The sequence below is a fragment of the Diplotaxodon limnothrissa genome, linkage group LG16 (genome assembly GCF_057381915.1).
Source record: "Diplotaxodon limnothrissa isolate DT_005_m linkage group LG16, D_limnothrissa_male_GT1.1, whole genome shotgun sequence".
NCBI lineage: Eukaryota > Metazoa > Chordata > Actinopteri > Cichliformes > Cichlidae > Diplotaxodon > Diplotaxodon limnothrissa.
The window spans coordinates 36,601,718-36,626,067 of NC_140611.1; the positions used below are offsets into that span (position 1 = coordinate 36,601,718).

A 24,350-nucleotide genomic window follows, 5' to 3' on the forward strand; every position below is an offset into this window, starting at 1 on the left:
GTAGGTACTGTTTCATCATAGAAGACTGTATGTACGGAACCTTTAAGCTGATCTTTAGTCATGCTAAATGAAGGATATGTGGAATGAAATTCTAATTTCCTTTCCTTTTTGTCAAACTTAATATAGTTCTATAACAACAGCTAACCAGTGAGTAAAAGTCAAAGTATAAAGCAAATAAAAATTTAACAAATCTCTCCAGCGTATCCAGCCCGTTCTCACTCCCGAGGCGTAACATGTCGACGTTTTGTCAGGTCCCGCGGCGTTCCTGAGGAACGCGAAAGGAGACCTTCGGCGTTCTTATGGTACGCGGCGGGTTATGGCTGGAATCCAGTGCAATGACGCTCCCGCGGTAATAGACGTTCCAGCCCTGTATTCCAGCCCTAAACCTAACCTTATTCCTAGCCCTGACCATAACCTTATTCCTGACCTTAACCAGGACTTTAATGATGTTAAATAGCGTGTTTCTAAGCGATTTGAAGAAAAAGAGCGAACATGTGTAGATTCAGTCCAGACGGTTCTCATATTTCCTTTTTTTTCCGAGGTCGTCATTTAGGAACGTGGTGGGTAGCCGAAAACGTAATATGGTGACGATTTGTCACCTAGCGTAAAATGTTACGCTTTGGGAGTGAGAACGTGTTGGCGTATCCTAGGTCTGCCCCGAGGCCTCTTCATGGTGGGACATGCACCTCACCCAGGAGGTGCATGGCTCTACTCTGAGCCCCTCCCAAATGTCCAAACTCCTCACACTAGCTCCAAGAGAAAGGACAGCCACCCTTCAGAGAAAGCTCCTTTTCACCAATTGTATCAGCAATGTCATTCTTTCAGTCACTACCCAAAGCTTGTGACCATAAGTGAGGGTATGGATGTTGATCGATTGGTAAACACATCACCACCTCTTTTCATCACTGCCCTGGAAGACCACCTTAAGAAGCCAACAGAACCACATCATCAGCACAAAGCAGAGACAGGATTTCTGAGACCGCCCAAGTGGAAGCCTTCTGCTACTTGGCTACACTTATAAATTCTGTCCATAAAAAGTATGAACAGAATTGGTGACAAAGGGCAGCCGTGGCCCACCGGGAACAAATCTGACTCATACCGGCTATGTGGACTAAGCTCTTGCAATGGTTCAATAAGGATCAAATGGCCGATACTCTAGAAGCACCTCCCATGGAATACTCAGATGGACACGGTCAAATGCCTTCTTCAAGGGGCGACCGTGGCTCAAGGGGTTGGGAATCGCATCTGTAACCGGAAGGTCGCCGGTTCGATCCCTGGGCTCTCTGTCCTGGTCGTTGTGTCCTTGGGCAAGACACTTTACCCTACTTGCCTACTGGTGTTGGCCAGAGGGGCCGATGGCGCGATATGGCAGCCTCGCTTCTGTCAGTCTGCCCCAGGGCAGCTGTGGCTACAACCGTAGCTTGCCTCCACCAGTGTGTGAATGTGAGAGTGAATGAATAGTGGCATTGTAAAGCGCTTTGGGTGCCTTGAAAAGCGCTATATAAATCCAATCCATTATCAAGTCCACAAAGTACATGTAGACTGGTTAAGCAAATTCCCATGTACCCTCAGGCGGGTAAAGAACCACATTGTTCCTCCTGTATCTGAGGTTTGACTAAAGGAGAGACTCTACTTTGCAGCACCCTGGCATAGACTTTCCCTGGGAGGCTGAGGGGTGTGATCCTTCTATAGTTGGAGCACATGCATTTGGCGCATAGTAGGGCTGCCACAACGGATTATTTTGATAGTCGACTAGTCACTGATTATTTTTGCGATTAGTCGACTAATCAGATCATGTGTCCACTGGACGTAAAACGTACAGTTTATTGCACCAGCATGCATCTGCTCTTATATAACTATCAATAGCTTACAGCTTTAAGTGTTTACGGTATGTGCTAACTAAAAATAAAGACAAGATGATAGTTTATTAAATTTTAATGAAATTTGCAGATTGTTTCGGTTAAGTTTAATAAACTCAGCTGTCTGCTCCTTGCTATCTAAAATATAACAGGACACCGGAATAAATTCTCGAGCATCTCACACTTCTGATAAACAGTTGTCTGTCTGTTTATTCAGCTGTGTAAAAAATATAACTTTAATCTCAGCCAAACCGATTTACTCGGGAACAAATAAAATACTGTGGGTTTAAAAAACGATTTGCCGGGAGACTGGTGTTCTCACCGGCTCTAGTGAGCCTTGAACCGAGGCTAACTATCGAGCTAGTGGGTAACAGACGTTTCCGAAAACGGAGCGCTTTTGAAAATATGTGTCTTAAACTGAGCAGATATTGGAAGTTTACACAGCTACATTCTCGCCTGAAAATATGTTAAACATTTATTTTGTGACCCAGAAAGAATATTAAGAGTAAAATAAAACTAACTAATTGTCGCCATTGTTGGAAACTGAGCAGGGCCACGCTGGGCCGCGCTATGAATTCTGGGATAGGTTGGGCCACTAACTAAATGAAGGGCGCATTTGTTGGAGTCTTCGAATTTGGACAGTCTTCGTCGTGTCGCTGTAACGTAATCGGCCTACTAATGCGGGCACAGGAGGACGCGGGTCCTGAATTTGGACACAACTACAGTACTGGACACAGCTTCGTCTTCTTCTTCGGGGTTTAACGGCAGCTGGCATCTTTGTACATGCAGTGCTGCCATCTTCTGTTTCAGTCCATTATTACACTCTTAAATCCTACTACTTATTCTTGCGCTGTTTGGGATCTTATAAAGCTTCAAACGACGCGTCGACTATTAAATTAGTCGTCGACGATTTTGATAGTCGACGTAATTGTGACTAGTAGACTAATCATGATAGCCCTAGCGCATAGACACAGACAACAGTAATGAGCCGTTCCCCGACCCGAAGGTGCAGAGAACAAACCCTCTCGTCCATCGGGGAAAACTCTAATGTATAGGCAGCAAGCTGAGGAGATACCCACCCCCAGCCCGCTGTCTCTCACCTCAGGCAACTCTAACCAAACTATATCTAGCTGGTACCTCTTGACCTCAAGTACTAGCTCAGGCTCCTTTCCCATCAGAGAGGTAATGTTCCATGCCACAGTAGCTGATTTTGTAACCCTATCCCAGGCCGAGTGAACTATTCCCTGGATTTTCTTCTCTTAGGGTTTTTTTAAAATCACTCTTTGTCTGGTCCCTCACCCAGGACCAATTTACCATGGGAGACTCTACCAACAAGATAGCCTCTTGGATCCCTGGGACACACAAACTCCTCTACCATGATAAGGTAGTGATTCACAAGGGGGCCATAAAATTATACATCTAAAGCTGAAGATGGAGCCAATTTATATATATAATTATATAATTTATATATGTTATTACATCATTATTACATTTGCTATTATATCAGTATGGCCCAGAATCTCCGAGGAATGTTTCTTGCACCTTGTTGAATCTAGAAGAAGAAGATGCACACCACTTCTTCCGTTGTCCTCCACTTGTCCATTTTTCTCAGATTTTTTTGAAGAACAAACTGTGCACCATTTTGAGATGCCAAGTTTTCAGCTTGAATATAATTGTGAAAAATCCTGTTTTATGTTTGTCTAACTGTGTTATCTGTGATATTTTATGTAGTCAGGCAAAGAAATGGGAACAGATGACATGCTTAAAGAAAAATAATTTAAAGTTGGTTCTTGACTAAGATGTGAATACAAAACAGTTAGTTGCCTTTGTTATGCTTGGATGATTCATAGATCAGTGTAAAGCGCCAAAAGAAACAAAACAAATTAAAAAAAATATTCTGCTGAAAATTGCCAGATACAAGAACTGGAGTGAAAATCAAGGGAAAAGCAGCCAATGTTCAAATAAAAACTTGACTTGCTGTGTATTTGAATGTGATATATTAATGTGCAAGCTTTTCTTACCTGAATACACTGTCTATCACTGGGGTAAAGTACAATATGAACCTTCTTCAGGTGCTTGGGTTTTCTCTTTTTGCTAAACTCTAAGATTTTATCCAACATCAAGGAGGCTACGACAGCTGTTGGGAAACACAGGTCTCCAGTGCCAATTGCAGGCAAGGATATGGAGGTTAGATTATTATTCTCTGCCATGTCCAAACAATCCATAAAGATTCCTTGCAAACACTGTAAGGCAACAAATAAATACTATTTAATAATAATAATGATAGTAATAAATATAATGACATTTAGTTTCAGTAATATTCATATGTCATCAATTTTAGACTGTAGAGATTATTTAAAATATATTATTTATGATGAGAATACATTACCTTTTCAGATGTGCATTGTCCATTATCCCAGTGAGGTGCAACTGTGTGAAAAACCTTTTTGTTCTTTAGCTGGCAGCCCTCAGTAATAATGATCTCACCAACATTTCCAGCAGCACCCTGTGCATTTATTGACTGCTGAAGTTTGGGTCCAGCTGCACGCAAGATGGCTTTTGAAACTGCACCTCTGTTCAGGTTGAGGTTTGGAGGCACACTGTTCACAATCACCTCTGTCTAAAAGTTTATGAAAGTGAACATAACTATTATAAACAATAAAACAAAAAACAATAATAAAAGAAACCGTCAAACCCTTCACTATTAAAGATAATTTATAACTAGAGGATAGGGTGATTAGTTAATCTACATGTGTACTCTTGTAGTCTGGCATCTTGTGTGAGTAAAAAATCTGGCATAAAGTAACTACGTGCTCTGGATTAAGTATAATAAGAATCCAAATTACCATGGTAGCCTCTATATTTCCCTTTGTAAGAAGGATGTCCAGACCCTCTTTGGACTGTATATGATACAAGTACTGGTCAGATCCAGTAGGCTGCAGAACTGGCCTATCGACTAGTTGAACCAGGCAACCAGTTTTAGTTTTGATTGAGGAAACATACAGCGTTTCATTCTCCTGGAAGAGCTTCTTCACTCCAGACTTGTAGACATTCAGACTGTCAAAGACTACAGCAGAGACGGCACCTTCAACCACAGTCTTGCAATGTGTCACATTCACTCTGGATCCACTCAGACAGATGGCCTCATTTCTGTAGGACACTCTCACCTTGTCTTTCACTTTCTCCATCCAAGATGTGTTGAAATGTTTCAAGTATTCAACGACAGCATTAGCTTTGACCACAACAGTTTCTTCAATGTGAGCGTTCTGTGTTAAGAAGACACCAAGCTGATGCTGAACATTTTTGACACTATCCTTGTAGCCTGACACCACGACTTGTTGAGCAGTTGTGTTGATTCGAGTTCTGCATTTCTTACTGTTAGCCTGCTCTAAGTGACTGACCAGCTGCTGCCACTCTGGCTTCTTCAGGACATTACTGTCTTCAACATTAATGTACTGAGATGTTAACAGCTGTCCTAGATGGTCCTGAGCATGAGACAGATCTGTGTCAGACACAGCAAGGAGCTGCACCCTGTTTCCACTGATTTCAAACGCTGCGTTTATTTGATGAGATGTGAGGAGAGCACCTGTAAGCTCCTCTTGTTGCTCATCCTTCAACAGTTCAAGCACATATTTATCTATTTCCAGATTCTGTCGTTTTAATGCAAGTACTGCATCAAATATAGCATTGATTGCTGCATTAATCTCTTCCCCTAAACCAGTTATTTTCAGATTAGGACTCTCTGGTGACAATTTGAGTTCTGGATACACAAGTAGAAGTTTGTCCATGAGGCCATTCTGACATAGGAGATGAAAAACTGATGGTGACACTTTGATCTCTTCGGTTTTACTTGATTTCTCCCTGTGGATCTTGTTAATAATTTCAGAAAGAGATTTCTCCAGTCTGTCGACATCACTAACAGGACCAGCCACTGATAAAGCACCTCTGTCTTTATCAGGTACTACGATCACATTTTCATTCAGTAACATCTCTCTGATCTTTTTCTCAGACTCTTTCCATGCATCTGAATCTGGACAGAACTTCACAGATTTGAACTTTGACACAGATTGTGCAAACGCTGACTTCACAGTATCAGTCCATTCTTTGATGATGGCTTTGGCATCCTTTTGCTTTAGTAGAGAAGATACAGGACTCAAGGTCACAGTGGTTTGGTGGAGCTTGACGATGCAGAAATGTTTTTCCATTTCACTACAAATGGTCTGTGCTGCTGATTTATTTTTAGCTAGGTATCTCAGGATAGCACTGTCAATGGGCTCTGAGATGGCAGCAGGAAGTTTTAGTGAAGGCTTTTCTTTGCCATAGAGGGCTCTTTTAAAATATTTAGAAAACCAATTAACTGTGGCCTCTTCATTCTTTTCAACAGCTGTAATAAAAAAACAAAAACCTTGAAAAACATGTGAAACATTGTAGATATGAAAGACTTTTTCTTCCTGTTCACTGCATGCAGTGTTGGGGAGTAACGGAATACATGTACCAGTGTTACATATTTAGAGTACAAAATATGAGTAACTGTATTCCTTTACTGTTACTGTTTAAAAAGGTGGAATTCAGAATACAGTTACTTTGTAATGCCTGTATTGCAATCTCGCGGCCTCACTTGCGGCCCGCTTAATGACATGAAGAAATATTTTTTTTAAATTATTAGTCAAAAATTAATTTAATATGAGGCATATTCCTAAAGCAGTGGTCCCCCAACCCCTGGGCAATGGACCGGTTCCGGTCCGTGAGTCGTTTGGTACCGAGCTGCGAGTTGGGGCTCGGGTATGAAATGTATGGTTTTCAGGAGTTCTATTGGTTTTTATTTTATTTTATTTATCATTTTTATTGCTAACTCGGTTTCTCTGGGTCTTTTCCCGTGTGTTATGAATTAATCTTCTGTTTTTTTGGTAATTGTACTTTTGTAATTATTTTGTTGTATTATTATTATTATATAGTATTATTTTGTTGCCTTAAAGGCCGGTCCATGGCTCAAAAAAGCTTTGGAACCGCTGCCCTAAAGAATGTTTGCTTCATCGTGCTGCAGGGAGAATGGACTGCCATACCCGCTATGTGTCTTGTGAGCACGAGGCAGGGATATAAAGGAGAGTCAAAAAATACTAGGTGTCACTGACCAGAAACGGGAGCTGGAAGCATGCAAATATAATAATAACCACTGCAGCCAAGAAGAGTGCCTGACGAGCCCAGTTGTAAGTAAGCTATTAAGACTCGACTGTACACCGTGTTCGTGTTTTCCTCCGAAACAATAAGTTCAGTTGGAGCAGCCTTTCAATGCCTCTCTCTGTCTCTCACTAAGTTAACCCAGACAACAAAGTAAAGCTAGTTTTTGGTTATGAGCCTGACACGGAACCCAATGTATTAGCCACAGGTCCCTTTACTACGGTTCGGAGCCGTGAACCTGTTTTATATATGCGCGGAATAGTTTTTGTTATGAGATTGCTGCCAAGGGTCCACCCTACTGTTACTCATTTTATATTAAGATTTAAAAATCTAGTTGGTATTGGCATGGCGAGTAACCTTCAGTAATAGTAATAAATCACACAGTAATAGTACATTCATGTAGCTGTAAAAAGCATGATAATATATTAAGTAATCCAAAGTATTCAAAATATGTTACTCTGATTGAGTAATGTAACAGAATACGTTACAAAATACATTCTGGGACATGTATTCTGTAATCTGTAGTGGAATACATTTTAAAACACTGCACCTTCCCAACACTGCATGCATGGCACATGATTGGTGTGTTGGATATTTCAGTACTTACATTTCATGTTGTTTTTATCCAATTGGACTTCCTGTGTGGAACAAATAAAAATATACATTTTATTCACCATTTTTTTTATTATACTGAAGTCTTGTGTGACCAGTGCCATAAATAGCTGTTGGTCTTAAAAGTAATCTAGCCAAAAAGCCAAACCCATCTGTTCTCTGATTGGATTGCTAAATTTGTGATTGACATGACATTGACCAATCAGCTGCAAGGAAGAAAAATCGGGTCAAATTTTGTACATGTAAGCTGAGAGTTACACACAGCCAGGGAGCCTGAGCGCAGAGTTTTACACATAGTTTTTTGCTTTGTATCTGTAAGCAGACCTTAACAAAAAATCTGTAACTTATATTCTCATCTGTTGATGCACAAATATAAAATTTTCACATATTTTGGTTTACAAGGTTACAAAACACAGTTCACAAATGCGCATTTGATCTACAAGTACAAAATATTTATGACAACATTTTGAGCCCATAAAGGTACAGGAAGTATGAAACAACAGCAGAAGAGCATTCCTAAAGGAGGGTTATGCTATAATAGACAGTAAAAGAATATTTATATTTCTTCATACATTCTTATATAGTTCTATATTGTGTATTTTGTTGTACAGTTATTTTATTTTCAACTTTAATTTATATATTTTATCTTATTCTCCCAGTTAAATTTACCCTTCATTCTAATTTGTGTTGTACAGTTATTTCATTTTTAACCTTAATTTATATTTTATTCCTTCCTAGTTAAATTTACCCTTTTTAATTTTTCATATTTATTTCCTATCTTATTCATAGCCTTTTCCTTTTTTGTTTTCTTTAGGTCACGAGCAGTTGTCCAAGCATTTCACTACATATCGTACTGTGTATGACTGTGTACGTGACAAATAAAATTTGAATTTGAATTTGAATTTGAATCGATCTGTGAGATACACTTAAAAAAGTCACTACAAGTTAAGTAAAAAAAAAAGAAAAAAATGTGAGGGTTGCAAAGCAATGTTTTAGCTATGTGTTGAGCTAGAGGGAGTTATAATTGCTACTCATAAAAACAGGGTAGTACTTTGATAATGTGTATGAGTATTGTTATAATGACATATGTAGGACACTAGGCTTATTCCTGCTTGAAGCATTCTTTTTCTTCTCGTAAGGGCCAAAAGAAGCTGGTATTGTTCTTGTTTTGTATTTTGTTATTTCCTTTTCTTCACCTTTTATTTGGCTGTTCTAATAAGTTCTTTAAATGTTTGAGGCTTAAAAACAGCGTTAAACATAAGGCCACGTTTTTATTTTGCAAAGAAATCAAGGCAAACATTCTGTTGTTTAGAATGTTTGCCTTGCCTTGCATTATTAGAATGCGGTGTAGACTTCGTGGCCCAACATATCCCAGAATGCATAGCGCGGCGGTGGGTGTGGATAATTTTGCCGAAAAAATGATGAGGGGCGCCCGAAGAGTAAACTTTAAGTACTGAATATTATGTCACTTATTTATGTGCAAATCTGAGGCTGCGTACTTTAAGGCTGCAGACCCTGAATTGGGATACAGCCAGTGTCTGTAAGCTCAGTCTGCGTTATGTTTCCTGTTTTACTTTGAAAGTCCGTGTCTCATGTAAATGCATCTGGTTTTGCTTCCTTTGTCTCGTTAGGCCTGATTTGCCCCAGCTGTGTTTCCCTAATTCCTGAATATTTTTGTTTTATGAAATGGACATATTCCCGTCTCTTCACTTTTCTGAAACAAGCAGACAAGAATATTACAGTAATATGTAAGCTATGTCCTGGGGAGAAAAAACTATCAGCTGCTGTTAATAGCACGAGTAATCTACTGAAGCACCTGACACGAGAGCATAGATGAACACTTCTGAGTGATCCTTGTTCATCATCCATGGATAACACCGCGGCAACTCCTGCTAAGCAGGCAAAACTTGATTTTACTTTAGCAGCACAGAAAGCATCTGAAGGTGAGCTTAAAAAAATGATTGAAGGCTACATTGTGGAAGAGATGCTACCACTGCGTACTGTAGAGTCTCAGTCTTTAAAAATAAATAAATAAATAGATATCTATCTCATTCTTTCACGGTTTTTTCAGTGCACTCTCTGAACACTTAGATGGCACACTTGTTCTTGGAGGTGATTATTTTTTGGTCAGCAGCTCACTGCTGAGCGACATTTCAGACACTGAGATTCACCCTATAGGTGTCAGCGATCACGCTCCTGTATCTTTAACACTAATGCACAAGAATAATACTACGCCAAGTAAAAACTGGAGATTTAATACATCACTACTTAAAGATGAAGACTTTATTAAATATTTTAAAAAAAGAGTGGACTTCATATTGAGACTATAATGACACTCCCGAAACATCAGCTTCTGTTCTATGGGAAGCAGGGAAAGCTGTGATGAGAGTTAAAATAATTTCTTCCTCATCACATAACAAGAAAAAAGAAAACAAAAATATTCAGGAATTAGAAAAAACCATCAAATCACTAGAAGAAGCCTACACGTCCCACCAAGATCAGGAAACATTGAACAAAATACGCAAAACAAAACTAGAATTAAATGAGATAATTGATTTTAAAACAAAAAATTCTTAGTACAAAGACTACGCCTACAAAATTATGAACATGGTAATAAATCCGGTCAATTTCTAGCAAACCAGCTAAAAATAAATGAAGAAAAAACAACTATATGTGCTGTTCAAGATTCATCTGGGAACACAATATATGAACCGAAACAAACAAACAACATTTTCAGGGATTTCTATAAAAGATTGTATTCACCACAAATAAACCCATCTAAAAAGGAAATTGATCAGTTATTGGACAACATAACTCTTCCAAAATTATTGGACACTCAAGCAATGGCACTGGATTCGCCACTGACATCAGGTGAACTCCAGGAAGCTCTGATAAGTATGCCCAATAATAAGGCTCCAGGTCCAGATGGCTTTCCTGCAGAATTCTGGTCGATTCTAGCACCAGTTTTCTACAGAACATTGTTGGAAATCAAAGAAAAGGGCAGACTTCCATCAAATATGAATTCTGCAAACATTAATCTCCTGCTAAAACCAGGCAAAGACCCTGTATATCCCTCAAGCTATCGTCCAATATCTCTTATAAATGTAGACCTTAAAATAATCTGCAAAGCTCTCTCGAAGAGACTGGAGAAAATAACCCCCCTCTTAATTCATCCTGACCAAACTGGTTTCATAAAAGGTAGGCACTCATCAACAAATACACGTAGATTACTAAATTTGATAGACTACTCATGCAGTAAAAACATTGAAACTACAATATTTTCTTTAGATGCAGAAAAAGCATTTGACAGAGTTAACTGGAAATTTCTATTTGCAACTTTACACAAATTTGGTTTTGGATCCTCTTTCATAAACTGGTTAAAAATATTATATAATTCCCCAACAGCTTGTGTTAGAACAAATGACCAGACATCCTCCAGCTTCTGTCTCCTGAGGGGCACCAGGCAGGGATGCCCACTCTCCCCTTCACTGTTTGCAATTTTTATTGAACCACTAGCAGCAGCAATTAGACAGAATTCAGTAATTAAGGGCATAAAATGCAAGAACGTGGAACATAAAATCAGCCTTTATGCGGATGATGTGTTACTCTTTCTCCAAAATTCACAAACCAATATCTCTGGGGTGATTGAATTGATAAACTCTTTTGCAAGAATATCAGATTACTCAATTAACTGGTCAAAATCTACAGTTCTACCGATTAATTGCTCCCTCCATAATTCCTCTTCTACACTACTGCAATCGGGAAATATAAAATATTTAGGTATTAATGTTTCTCCCAAGCTTGCAGATCTAACTAAATTAAACCATATCCCACTTTTAAAGAAGGTAGAAGGTGATCTGGTTAGATGGAAATGTCTACCCATATCACTCATGGGAAGGGTTGCCGCTATAAAAATGATGGTCTTACCAAAAATTTATTTATTCTCAATGATCCCAACTAAACCGCCACAAGATTGGTTCAGATCTCTAGATTCATGTATGTCCAAATTCCTTTGGAAAAATAAACCCCCACGTATCAGCTTAAAAACACTACAAAAGACCAAGGATAAAGGAGGACTAGAACTGCCTAACTTTCAGCACTACTTCTTAGCCAACAGGCTTCAGTTTATCTCAGGATGGCTAAAACATACCCTCTTAGATGAACCTTGGCTAGATGTAGAACAAGCACTTTGCAATAATCTAGAGATCTCAGACCTACCATTTATCAGCTCAAACATCCAACGACATGAATGCTTCAAAAGCATCAACATCAGCTCTTCTCTGACAGCATGGTGGGAGTTTCTAAAATTGACGGCGTCTTCATTAATCCCATGCAAACGTACACCTATCTGGAACAACCCTGACATATTACAAAACAATAATATGATAAACTTTTCAGATTGGAGTGGTAAAGGAATCAAATATTTAGAACATGTACTAGAAGGAACAGACTTTATTACGTTTGACGGACTAGTTACACAATATGGGATCAACAAGAAAAGAATTTTAGAATATCAACAAATTAAATCCATAGTAAAAAAGAAATTTAAACCGGGTCAAGTTGAACTACAAACACCACCAAGTGTGGTTCAATTTCTTACTCTTAAAACCCCCAAATTACTATCCAAAATATACAGAATGCTTTCTAAAACAGATGAATCAATATCACTTCCTTTTTCTTTTTCTTTTTTTTCTTTTTTTTGCCTGTCCCGTTTGGCTCTTTTGCCATCAGAATTGTTGTCTAAAGGCAAAGAAAGATGCCCAACGGATTTACTTTACCAAATTGACCATCCCAGCCTTGCCGTAATGGTCCATTTGATTCACCTTTTATTGTTTATTTTATTTTCACTTACTGAATACGGGACAGACTTGACTGGGGGAAAGAAGGGGAGAAAGAAAGAGGGAAAGAGAAACAGCTGAGAAGAGGGACGGGGGAGAAGGGCAAAAAACAAAAACCAACAGAATGAGCAGACAAAAATGCATATATCAATCACCTGGATCACCTGCTGAGAAAGGAAAAAGAAAACAAGCAGAAGAGAACAAGAGTAATAGAATAAACAACATCACAATGATATATGGGAATATGACAGTAAATACTAAATATTAAACATTATTGTGCAGCACATAAGATCAACAGAACACAGTGTGCTTTGAGGTAGGAGCCAAAAAGGGTGTAGTTTGTGGGTGTGATCACCCGTGTGTACACCTGTGAGCATGGACGCGCTTGTTTTTTTTTTTAAAAAAGGTTCCTTCATGTAATGATCTGCTAGAGGGTGTGGGGGGGCCACAGCCCCGTCCTCCAGGGCATGAAGCAGGTATGGAGGAGATCAAAACTCCAGACATCCAGAAGCCCCCAGAACACAAGAGACCAAGGAAGACCAACAGAGGGGCAGCCGCGCCACTGTCCCAGAAAGAGCTGAGGAGAGTCCCAGATGAGGGCTCACTCAGCAGCCGCGGAGCAGAAGCCAGGGGGGGTTGCAGTGACGCGCCCGTGAGCTCCGCCGGCAGCCAGCCGTGCCTGAGTGACCGAGCCCCAGGCCGAGAGGCCGGGGGCACCCCACCTCCGAAGTGGCCCGAGCGAGCCCCAGGCTCCAGGCCCCGATAAGCGGCCGCCAAGGAGTGAGCCGGTGTGTACCTGGACGCCCATCCCCGGACACATAGAACCACCAACGCACCGATGTCTGAGGGAGTCCGCCACTGGCAGGGGAAGTGGTGGTAGGGGGAGATAGGCCTCCAAACCTTGGAGGGCCTAAGATGTCCCCAGAGAGGTGGCGCCTGACACCCAACCTGACATATAGACACAGAAATACAGGCACACACATATACAAACATCCATTCCCACCCTCATGCTCTCATATGCACTTACTCCACACTCAACCAACGTGGAGAGAGACATAAAGAGACGCTGTACACACGATCACACTCCCCAAGCGTACTCAACAAACCGGGTCTAGGTACCCTTGCCGGAGGGGGGAACTGCACCCAGACCCAGGTGGTGTTACCCTTTTCCCTGCGGTGGGGGGAGGCAGACCGCCCCGACTCCGCAGCAGCAGGAAGGCTCCACACTCCAGACCGCAGTCGGACGGCCAACTCGCAGAGAACGGGGGTGAGAGAAGACTCCAAACCTCCCTCCACCCGCTCATTGTAATGTTGATGCATGTGTGTTCTAAGGTGCATTTAAAACCCAGGAGGGCATGGAGCTACCTGCCAGAGAGCAGCAGGTAAGCGCATGGTCCGTCCTGCTAGCCCTCAATGTCTACGTGTATTTAACATTGAGAGGTGGGCAATGACGCCAGGGGTGGGGTGTACACCCTCATGGTACTTTGGATTCCGTGTATCGTGCCCACCCCCAAGATCCTATATGTATGTGTAATGAGAGTGTGAGTAATGTGAATGTCTAAGTTGTGGGATAAAATTGAGGCAGAGGCAGCCAGAAGGGGACAGGGGGGGGTAGCCTCCTCTGCACCCTGGTGACATACCCCTACTCCAAGGTCCTGCATGTGTGGGTGGTTGTGGTGGAGCGGGAAGAGGGAGGCAGCTGGAGATGGGGAGGGAAGGAAGGGAGGGGCAAGTGACCCCTCCCTGGGGCCAGCTCCCCCGCTGACCCCAGTAGGCACCCCCATACTCCGCGACCCGCCAGGGAAAGGGGGCCCAGGCCCATCCAGACCGGGGCCCAGCGCAGCAGCGCCTCCTGGCCCCACAGAGCCCGGGACAGTCCACCCAACCCCACCACAGAGAAAACTGCACCCACCCCACCATCCACTCATCTTCCAGACTACATAAGACAATAAACACCCAGGCTGAGATCTTCCTCCACCTCTCCTGTGTCTCCCCCTCCTGCAGAGAGAGCTCCTGAGGAGAGGAAAGCTCCTGCGAGATGTGACAATCTTCCCCACCAGTTGAAGAGCCCCCCAGGTGGCTCGATGCACCGGCGGCACCCTGCTCCAGGGCTGGGCCCCCATGCACCCACCCGCCCACAACCCCGGCAACACACCAACCAGGACCCAAGCCCCCGAGGCCCGGCCCGGGCCCCAGCCCAGAGACGGAGCGCCCCCAGAACCTCACGCCCATCCCGGACCCACCCAGGGGCAGCCAGGCTACCAGGTCAGTAACCCACGTCCGTCAGCACAGACCCTCCCCTAGCCCCGCTGCACGCAGCCGCGAGGAAACAGTCACCTGAGAGCCAACAGAGCCCCTAACCGGACATGACCGCTACCCCGGGTTGAGCCCCCCAAGGAAGATGCCTCCGGGGAACCCCCCGACGCCCTAAGCCTGTCCCTACCCCCACACCAATCACAACAGTGAAGGCGGGACCAAACTATGACCCCCCACCCCCACTAGGTGATGGAGCTGATCAGCTCAATATCACTTCCTATTGCAAAATGGGAAGCGGATTTATCAGTTAACTTAGACCTAAACTTCTGGTCTCAGATTTGCTTAAAAACCTTTCATCTAATTAGAAATCCCAGTCTTCAATTAATTCAATACAAATACTACATAGAGTGCACTATACAGGTCATCGGATGTTCAAGAGCTTTATGTCTACCAACAACTGCTCACACTGTCAAACCAATACACCGGACAATTATATCCACGCTCTTTGGTTCTGTCCACCAGTTCAGAAGTTTTGGCGCGAGATATGTGAAGACTTATCGAAGTGTCTGAAATGTAACATTCCAACTTTTCTTTCTCAACAGGTGATTGATATATGTATTTTATTTTATTTTTGTCTGCTTATTTAGTTGGTTTTTGTTTTTTTGCCCTTTATCCCTGTCCCTCTTCTCCACTGTTTTTTTTCCCTTCCCCCCCGTTTTCCTTTCTCCCTTCTCTTTTCCTCATTCAAGTCTGTCCCATATCTAGCAAGTGAAAATAAAATAAACAATAAAAGGTGAATCAAATAGACCATTACGGCAAGGCTGGGATGGTCAGTTTGGTAAAGTAAATCCGTTGGGCATCTTTCCTCGCCTTTAGACAATAATTCTCATAGCAAAAGAACCAAACGAGACAGGCAAAAAATAAATAAATAAATAAAACCTGGACTTCACTGTTGATGTAAAAAAAAAACCAAAAAAAAAACCAACTAGACAAAGTACCTGGATAAGGCTAAAGGAGCATATGTGAGGTCTAAAGCCAAGTGGATTGAACATGGGGGGGGGAGGAGGAAACATCTTATTTCTATAGTCTAGAGCAGGGGTGTTGAACTCCAGGCCTCGAGGGCCAGTGTCCTGCAGGTTTTAGATATCACCCTGGGTCAACCCACCTGAATCAAATGATTAGTTTATTACCAACAATAAAACAAAATTAAAAGGGATAATATTAAAATAACAAACAAATATAAACATTTTGAAATGGCCTATCCCACCCAAAGTTAAAGAAATGCAATTTAAAATAATCAATGGATAATACCCAGCAGCAGAAACACAGAAACACGCAATGTTATGGGCAAATACCACAGTGTAAATGGCAAAACAAAAAACCTTCCCTAAATGGGTTGAAGACTGAATTAAAAATCATTTTTTCATCTTTAGAACTACTGAAGGATTCATGTAAAGATGCTGCTTTCTTATGTGAAAATGTGACCCAATATCCTTTTAATGAATGTTTCATTTTTTTGTACCAAGTAAGCCTTATGTTAAAGTGTTGCCAGAAAAGAAAATATAAAATGTCATAAGAAGAATAAGCCTACACATATTTATATTGTAAATGGGTTTTTTTTGTGCAAAGACTAAAAATAAAGGGAAGTAAACAAAAAAAGGAAGAGAGATCAGCGAGAACAGCTTTGAGTTCATGTTAAGTCACGCGACTTCCAAAATCGGAAAAACCGCTCAAAACCAAGACGGAGATCAGTTTAATATAAACTAATCGTAATCCTTCCACCCACAAATAGTGTAACATTACTATATTTTACATTATTGTATTTATATTGACAAGGGAATACAAAACTATTCTTGAACATTTTACTGGTATGCAGATCTCCCTTGATTACACCAGCCTATTGTGAATAATACCTGTGAAGATTTCTCTTCAGTGGGTAAACAAACCGTCAGCTTCAAGACACCCTTTTCCAAACTGATCTGATGAGACTCTTTCGCCAGAACATTTTTCTGATCTGTGACACAAGAGAAAAAAATCTGCAGTGAATAACTCCACCGATAATACTGCGTAGAAGCTATTATTATTGTTGTTATTATTACTTTCAGTTCACTTTATGGTGCCAAACTTACCCTCCTCTCTCCTGAAGTGCACTACCGCTGTGCTGCTGCCATTTTCATACTCGATCTCACAGTCAGATTTCTCACTACTAAAGTACTTCACCAACATTATTTCTAATCTGGGTATGTTGGTTTCTCCAAATCCGACGAGCAGAGGATAGGAGTATACCTCGACCATCGTTAGACGCCGGGAAGACGCACAAAGGAGAATAAACTCTTTCACTTTCTGCTTCACTGGTATAAGTAGACTACACTTGGACTGGTATCCGCCCATAAGTGGAAACTAAAAAAAAACAACCTCTAAGTCTCAGTGTTAGAAATGTTGAAATGCAATTTTTAAAAAAAACAAAAAGCTTTTAATGTTTCATATAATATTTACATAGGTGGAATTATTAGAAAAATAAGTAAACTCGTAACCCAAACAACGGTTACCGGACTACGGAGCCCTGCAAGGGACATGGGAGGGAAAAATTTTTTAATGAACTTTTGCAAGATCTCACAAAAGATCCTGCTACTTTTCGGTTCTGTTTCTGTACCAGAAGGGTACGGTATGGAGGAGGATTTAGAGCATTTCCTGCGGTCAAGAGAGGTCTCACAAGAGGACATCATGCACATGCAACAAGACAAAGTACGTATAAATTCAGTAAGTGAAAGAACAAGATAGCATAAAACACTGGAGTTGAGAAGGCGAGTAACTTGTTGAAAAACAGAATTTGTATATGCAAGCCTTTAATATTAACTCTTGTAATTATGTTCAGGTTCATTAAACATCAAGTAAACATATGTTTAGAAATTTCATATTGTTATCTGGCTTTGCCATGAATAATGGTAACGTGGACGTCATGGCACGAAATACTTGGTGGAACTTATCTTACTTAAACCTTACTTCACGAAATCTTTTTTTTTTTTTTATAAGATAAAACTTTATTAACCTCTCGGGTGGGTTCCTCTGGGAACTGAATTTCATTTATAGCATTTCTTTAATGTTTTATGTCTGCAGGTGGATAAGGCAGTGCTATCCGTCATGCATAACTACATATGGTGACAGAGTAGCTGTCAAGTCCTTCTGTCAACAAACTAAGTACAGCACAGATAAAGAGACTCTTCTGCAGAACCTAAGAGATAAAATTGCAACACGGAAAGAAAGATCAAAAACCAAAGGTGCACTGTGTGGTCCATCCGGTGTGTTCCACAAGCAAGAATGGCAAGAAAGAGAAACGCTACAGGAGAGAGGACCTGCATAAAAATTTAAATCGGATGGCTTCATTTAAGCAGTACTGAATACCATCAAGTGAGAACCAGAAATGGTGGAGGAAAAAGACATGCAACAGTAGAAAAAACAACTCTAGCTCAGATTTTGGAAGTGGGAAAGGACCTGTGTGGTTTTTTTTTAGTTTTTTTGTTTTTTTCCTTCTCCCCAGATGGGAACTCGCCAAAAGGGAGAGTTGAAGACTTTATCATTGATATCTGTGATTTTAAAAGAAATCAGATTCCTTTAAAATGACACTGTTGGCAAACTTTACGAACAAACCAAATTGAAGCTTCTGAGATTTTACATTTGCACGAAAGATGAAGTACCGTGAGCAGTTCAGTTCTCATCTGAAGAGGATTTCTCTGTCAGGATAACCGACGAAGATTCAGAGGTGAAATTACTTGGATCTGACAGTGAGACAGATGATTTCGTCCCAGATCTAATTGACCATGGGTATTAATCTGACAGTGACACCGACGAACAGGTTTGTGGCAGTAAGAAAGATATTATTACAAATAATAATCACTTTAAAGTTACTGTGTTGTTTTGTTGTGTTTAGTAGTGCTTTGTGGCGACATGGGACATTTTCTAATTTCAGTGTACTATTGTACTAGGTGTTACTGTGCAACGGCAATAAAGAGTTGTCTTATCCAAGTGCTTTATGTACATCTACAAATACGTGCACTTCTGTATGATGAATTATTCCAGGAATTTGTTGTTGACTTGTGTGGCAAAGTACGTTTAATACATGTGTAAAAGACTTACAGCTTTGTTGTCATTAACATATAGTAAGTGATTGGCTGCTGAAAACAAGAATTGTTTTGTTTGTTTTCGGAGTTTGTGAATCTGTGAACCAGAAAACAATTTCCAGATGGAACCCAAACATATACAAAAGAAATCACACTGTGAGGCAGTGAAAACACAAATTCCAGAAAAATCAAATCATATTCATTCAGCCCTAACAGGCATTAAAAAACGTAAATTCAGTAAAATTATAATTCACTTCTGCTGGTTCTTCTCTGGAACCAGCTTCCAGTTTGGATTCAGGAGACAGACACTATCTCTACTTTTAAGATTAGGCTTAAAACTTTACTTTTTGCTAAAGCATATAGTTAGGGCTGGATCAGGTGACCCTGAATCCCATTTATTATCCTGCAATAGACGTAGGCTGCCGGGGGATTCCATGATGCACTGAGTTTTTCCTTTCCAGTCACCTTTCTCATGCACTATGTGTTAATAGACCTCTCTGCATTGAATCATACCTGCTATTAATCTGTCTCTCTTCAACAGCATGTCTTTTGTCCTGTCTTCCTTCTCTCACCCCAACCGGTCGCAGCAGATAGCGCCGCCCCTCCCTGAGCCTGGTTCTGCCGGAGGTTTCTTCCTGTTAAAAGAAAGTTTTTCCTTCCCACTGTTGCCAAAGTGCTTGCTCATAGGGGGGTCAAATGATTGTTGGGTTTTTCTCTGTATCTATATTTGTAGGATCTACTGTACAATATAAAGCAACTTGAGGCGACTGTTGTTGTGATTTGGTGCTATATAAATAAAATTGAATCACAATCAGCTGTACACTGTCAATGTTTGGCCTTAGCTTTTGTTTTTACTCCTGCCATCAGCCCAAATAAAGGCTCGCTTTTGTTTAAAGTTCAGTGTCCTCTCTCATTTTTTGCTTTTGGTTATGTTCTCTCAAAGAAACCGGCGTACCCCACCATGACACACATTTTCCTTTGGCCTGCTGTTTATCCATCTAGATTGTTTTGGTATATTAGCTGTAGAGATAGAGATATCTTCCTTCTCATATAATGAAACTGGATGGTGCTTGCCTTGTGATATAACAGCTAAGGAACCCATGAAAAACAGGTCAGCTGATGGGGGCACCATTAATTTTATATCCAGTCACACTGTCATGCCCCTTGCATCACATTTCCTTCTCCACACTCAAAAACTATATGAATGTAGCTAAATAGAAAAACTGCATGAAGCTACATAAAGTCTACATAAAGTTCAGTATCCCCGTTGTTAGCCATGTTTTTTGAGTTTACAGTTTTCTTTGTTTTATGCACCGGTTAGAATAGAATAGAATGCCTTTATTGTCACTATACAGTTGTACAATGAGATACAGAGCATCTCCTACTCAGTGTAAACATGCTGGGGGGGGGGGTACAGTTCTGCAGCACTATGTACATATGGACAGTATTAACAAAGGGAAAAACATATATATATGTAAAATGTACAATATACAAGACGTAAGTAATATGTAATAAATAGTGTTATGTATATACAGTTGAGTTATTGCACATAGAATTGGTATTGCACAGTGGTGGTCCATAGAGGAAGTGGGAAGTGGGGGGCTGTGTTATCTGTGCATGTGTGAGTTCAGGGTGGTTATCGCTTTAGGGAAGAAACTGTTTTTGAGTCTGTGGGTTTTTGTGCTGATGCACGTGTAGCGCTTCCCTGAGGGAAGCAGGCTGAACATGTTGAAGCCAGGGTGGGAGCTGTCCTTGATAATGTTTGCTGCTCTGGTGAGGCAGCGGGAGGAATAAATGTCCATCAGGGAGGGGAGAGGGCAGCCGATGATCTTTTGTGCTGTCTTGACCACACTCTGAAGCCTCACTCTATCTGCTTTGGTGCAGCTGCCGTACCATACCGTGATGCAGTAGGTTAGCAGTGGTTGACAGTGTTTATTGTAAAGACTTAATATTACAGATAAGAAGTTTTCATAAGCCACGTCAACATCTTGAACATAGACGTTACCGTAATCTTTATTGTTGAGCTCTTCCTTAAGGAGCCAATTACAATTTTCATTTCATTTACCCCCTTCTCCACATAACCTCTTCTGTCTCTTTCTTCCTGCAAGTCTCTCCATTCCCTCAACCTGGCCCAGGTCTCATCTTTCACTATACTTCGTGTACTACTTCTCTATCACTTCCTCCGTTCCCTTTATCTCTCACTCACACATGCATACATCCATGCATGCAACAAAACATAATTTATTAACTCACCTGGATAAGTCCCATGAAACAAAACTGAAGGTGGTTTTTGTCAAGAAACCCACCATCAAAGTACCTGTTGTCTTTGATGTCTGCAAATAAGGACAAGATCGCCCCTCACAACTCTAGGGCAGCCTTTAAAAGCTGCACGGCTTTTATGTAATACCCCCCGATCACTTTCGGACTATTTGTTGTGTACGCACTAAGCCAGATTATTTTTCTTGAGGAACCATCAATACTCCCATTGATACAGATGCCATATGGCTTCAGTTTTTTGTAGGAGTCCATGTGCCAGATGAAGTTCGGCCCTTTTAAAAAATAGTTCCTTTGCCTGAAACATCTTGCTTGCCTCAGTGCCACCCCTCAAGGATCCAGCTCCTTCAACACCAAGCGCACGTCCTCTTTCCTCACGCGTAGTCCATATTCCCTGCATTTAGTGTACATCCAGCGGTACCCGTGAAGCTGCCCAGAGTACTGCAATTGGTTGTCAATGAATTCAACCAAGACTGCTAGGTCAGAGTACGCTTTGTGACGAGTGTGTCCCCTTGTGCTAAGAACTCTCTTCAGATGTCTCTCACTTATATGAAAACTGTGTCTACTGTTTAATGTCTTTACAGTGTAGTCCAAGCTCAAAATAAAAATCTATGAATCTCTCACATGGGTGTGTATCCTCCATCACTGTGGTTGTTCCTAAGGTTTCAGGCCTTCAGACCTGGAGTTGTATGGACTTTGACTTTTGCGAGATCTTGGAATAGTTTTGCGAGATACCAAGTTACTGTTGCAAGATCTCGCAGAAGTTCATCTTCTTTTTTTTCTCCCATGTCCCTTGCAGGGCTCCGTACGAGACAGACACGCAAATTTCAGGGGGGGGGGGTGGTGGTAAAAAAAAAAATACGTTGAAAAAAAAAATTCAAACATATCAGAAAAAACACATGGCAGATTTAGGATACATCATGTTTCTGAGGAAGATCTGAAGTCAGCAACAACAACTATAACAAATATGCTTCTACAACCTGAAGAAGGCAAGCAAAAGCTAAGGCGAGTGCAGGCAAGACAACTAAACTGGAACTATGAAATTTTGAAGACCATGACGAAGAAGAGTATGAAGGCTAGAACTGTGGAAACATGGGGAAGTAACACAGATGACGCAACACAGACTGGATGAAACACAGAGACTAAATACCCACAGGGATGATTAGGGGAGGTGGAAACACATGAGGGAGAACAGCTGACACACATGAACCTAATGACAGGACAGGAGAAGTGAAAGTAAATACAATAAACAAGGAACAGATGACGCATGTCCCTTGTGGGGCTCCATACCAGACAGACACGCAAATTTCAGGGGGGGGGGAGACTGAAAATAAGAAAAAAAAAAATTCAAACGTATGTGTCAGGGCTCTGTGTGCAGGCAGGCAGGCAGAGGTGAGGATCCAAACGCAGGACTCGTGAAGCCAAATTTCAATAGAAAACCACAGCTTTATTGCTGGCAATGAAAAAAACATGAACAGAACAATGAACACTGAGAAACGGAAACACACAGGCAGAATCTGAGGGTACGACGCGACACTGAGCAAGGGCAAACACAGGGCTAATATACACAGGGAAGTAATCAAGGAATGGAAAACAGGAGGGAGACACAGCTGGGAGAGATTGGGGTTAACTAGACAGGGGAGCAAAGCTGGACACACTAACATAAGACACAATCCTTCAAAATACAACAGGAAACAATAAACCACTAAACAAAGACGCAGACTGAGAGGCAGAACATAACACATGGAACTCAAACAATACATGAGACCACAATTCCTTAAACACGGATGAACAGAAACATGAACCAGGGAGGCTTAGTACAGAGGGAGATGGCAAAAGGAACTAAGAAACAAAGGACTAAACAGCAACCTAGAAATAAATTAGATGAGCTAAACTGAAACTAGAACACAAATGAATACAAAATACATTAACACCCACACGCTGGGTCACACGACCCAATACCGTGACAGTAATGTTTAATGTAGTTCAGCCTGTTATTGTCTTAATGATAGGTTTGTAGCTTAAAACAGCGGTCCCGAACCTTTTTTGCACCACGGACCGGTTTATGCCTGACAATATTTTCACGGACCGGCCTTTAAGGTGTCGTGGATAGATACAATAAAATAAAACTAGTACCGGTACCAAAAAAAAGAAGATTTATTCATAACACACGTGAAAAGACCCAGGAAAACCGAGTAAACGATAAAAACGATAACAAAATAATGCTAAAAACCAATAAAAATCCTGAAAACCATACATTTCACACCTGAGCCTCAACTCTCGGGGCCCGGTACCAAACGACTCACGGACTGGTACCGGTCCGTGGCCTGGGGGTTGGGGACCGCTGGCTTAAACCTATTCGCTGGAACGTTCAAGACAATTTAACTACACAGCAAAGCAAGACACGAGTAGGCAAAGTTCTTTGTGATTCTCGTATAATAATAATAATAATGGATTGGATTTATATAGCGCTTTTCAAGGCACCCAAAGCGCTTTACAATACCACTATTCATTCACTCTCACATTCATACACTGGTGGAGGCAGCTACAGTTGTAGCCACAGCTGCCCTGGGGCAGACTGACAGAAGCGAGGCTGCCATATCGCGCCATCGGCCCCTCTGGCCAACACCAGTAGGTAAGTAGGGTAAAGTGTCTTGCCCAGGGACACAACGACCAGGACAGAGAGCCCAGGGATCGAACCGGCGACCTTCCGGTTACAGATGCGATTCCCAACCCCCTGAGCCACCGTCGCCCATATATACGAGGGAGACCAACTGGACAAACGCCGTTCCTTCGGTCGGCCCCAGTTGCTCTTGTCCGTTCCCTCATAACACTGCTCTTTTATTGAGGTTACGTGAATATACATAGGTTCATTAACATATGACATCTTACATAGGTGTACATGTATACAAAGAGTACCGTCTGTGTGTATGTGTAGGTATGTGTGTGTGTTTAGGTATGCGTGTGTGTGTGTGTGGTCAAGATGTGACCCCATAAAGGACTTCCCTAAACCTGCTGGTCTGGAAGTCCAGCAGATATAGATATAGATATGTTTATCCTACCATGAAACAATAAGAGAAGGTACGACCTCTCCCATGCTCCCAGGATGTGGGTGTGAATGCCAGAACACTCTGGAATGCACACAAAGTCTTTGCAGACTCCTAAGGATCAACCCTCTACCAACATGACATTGATTATACAACTCTAAGCATATA

At 41.4% G+C, this 24,350-nt stretch overlaps 1 protein-coding gene across 1 annotated transcript in view; it reads right to left on the reverse strand.

The window, feature by feature from the left end:
• The window catches only part of LOC146616609 (protein mono-ADP-ribosyltransferase PARP14-like), a 35,697-nt gene extending 18,659 nt beyond the window's left edge, over window positions 1-17,038 (reverse strand). Inside the window, exons 1-6 of the mRNA XM_085374323.1 lie at window positions 16,873-17,038; window positions 16,657-16,757; window positions 7,645-7,675; window positions 4,706-6,243; window positions 4,249-4,479; window positions 3,881-4,102 (exon numbers count right to left, since the gene is read on the reverse strand). Coding sequence (XP_085230449.1) covers window positions 3,881-4,102; window positions 4,249-4,479; window positions 4,706-6,243; window positions 7,645-7,675; window positions 16,657-16,757; window positions 16,873-17,038 — 2,289 coding nt within the window. The remainder of the gene's footprint in view (window positions 1-3,880; window positions 4,103-4,248; window positions 4,480-4,705; window positions 6,244-7,644; window positions 7,676-16,656; window positions 16,758-16,872) is intronic.
• Between the last annotated feature and the right edge of the window lie 7,312 nt (window positions 17,039-24,350).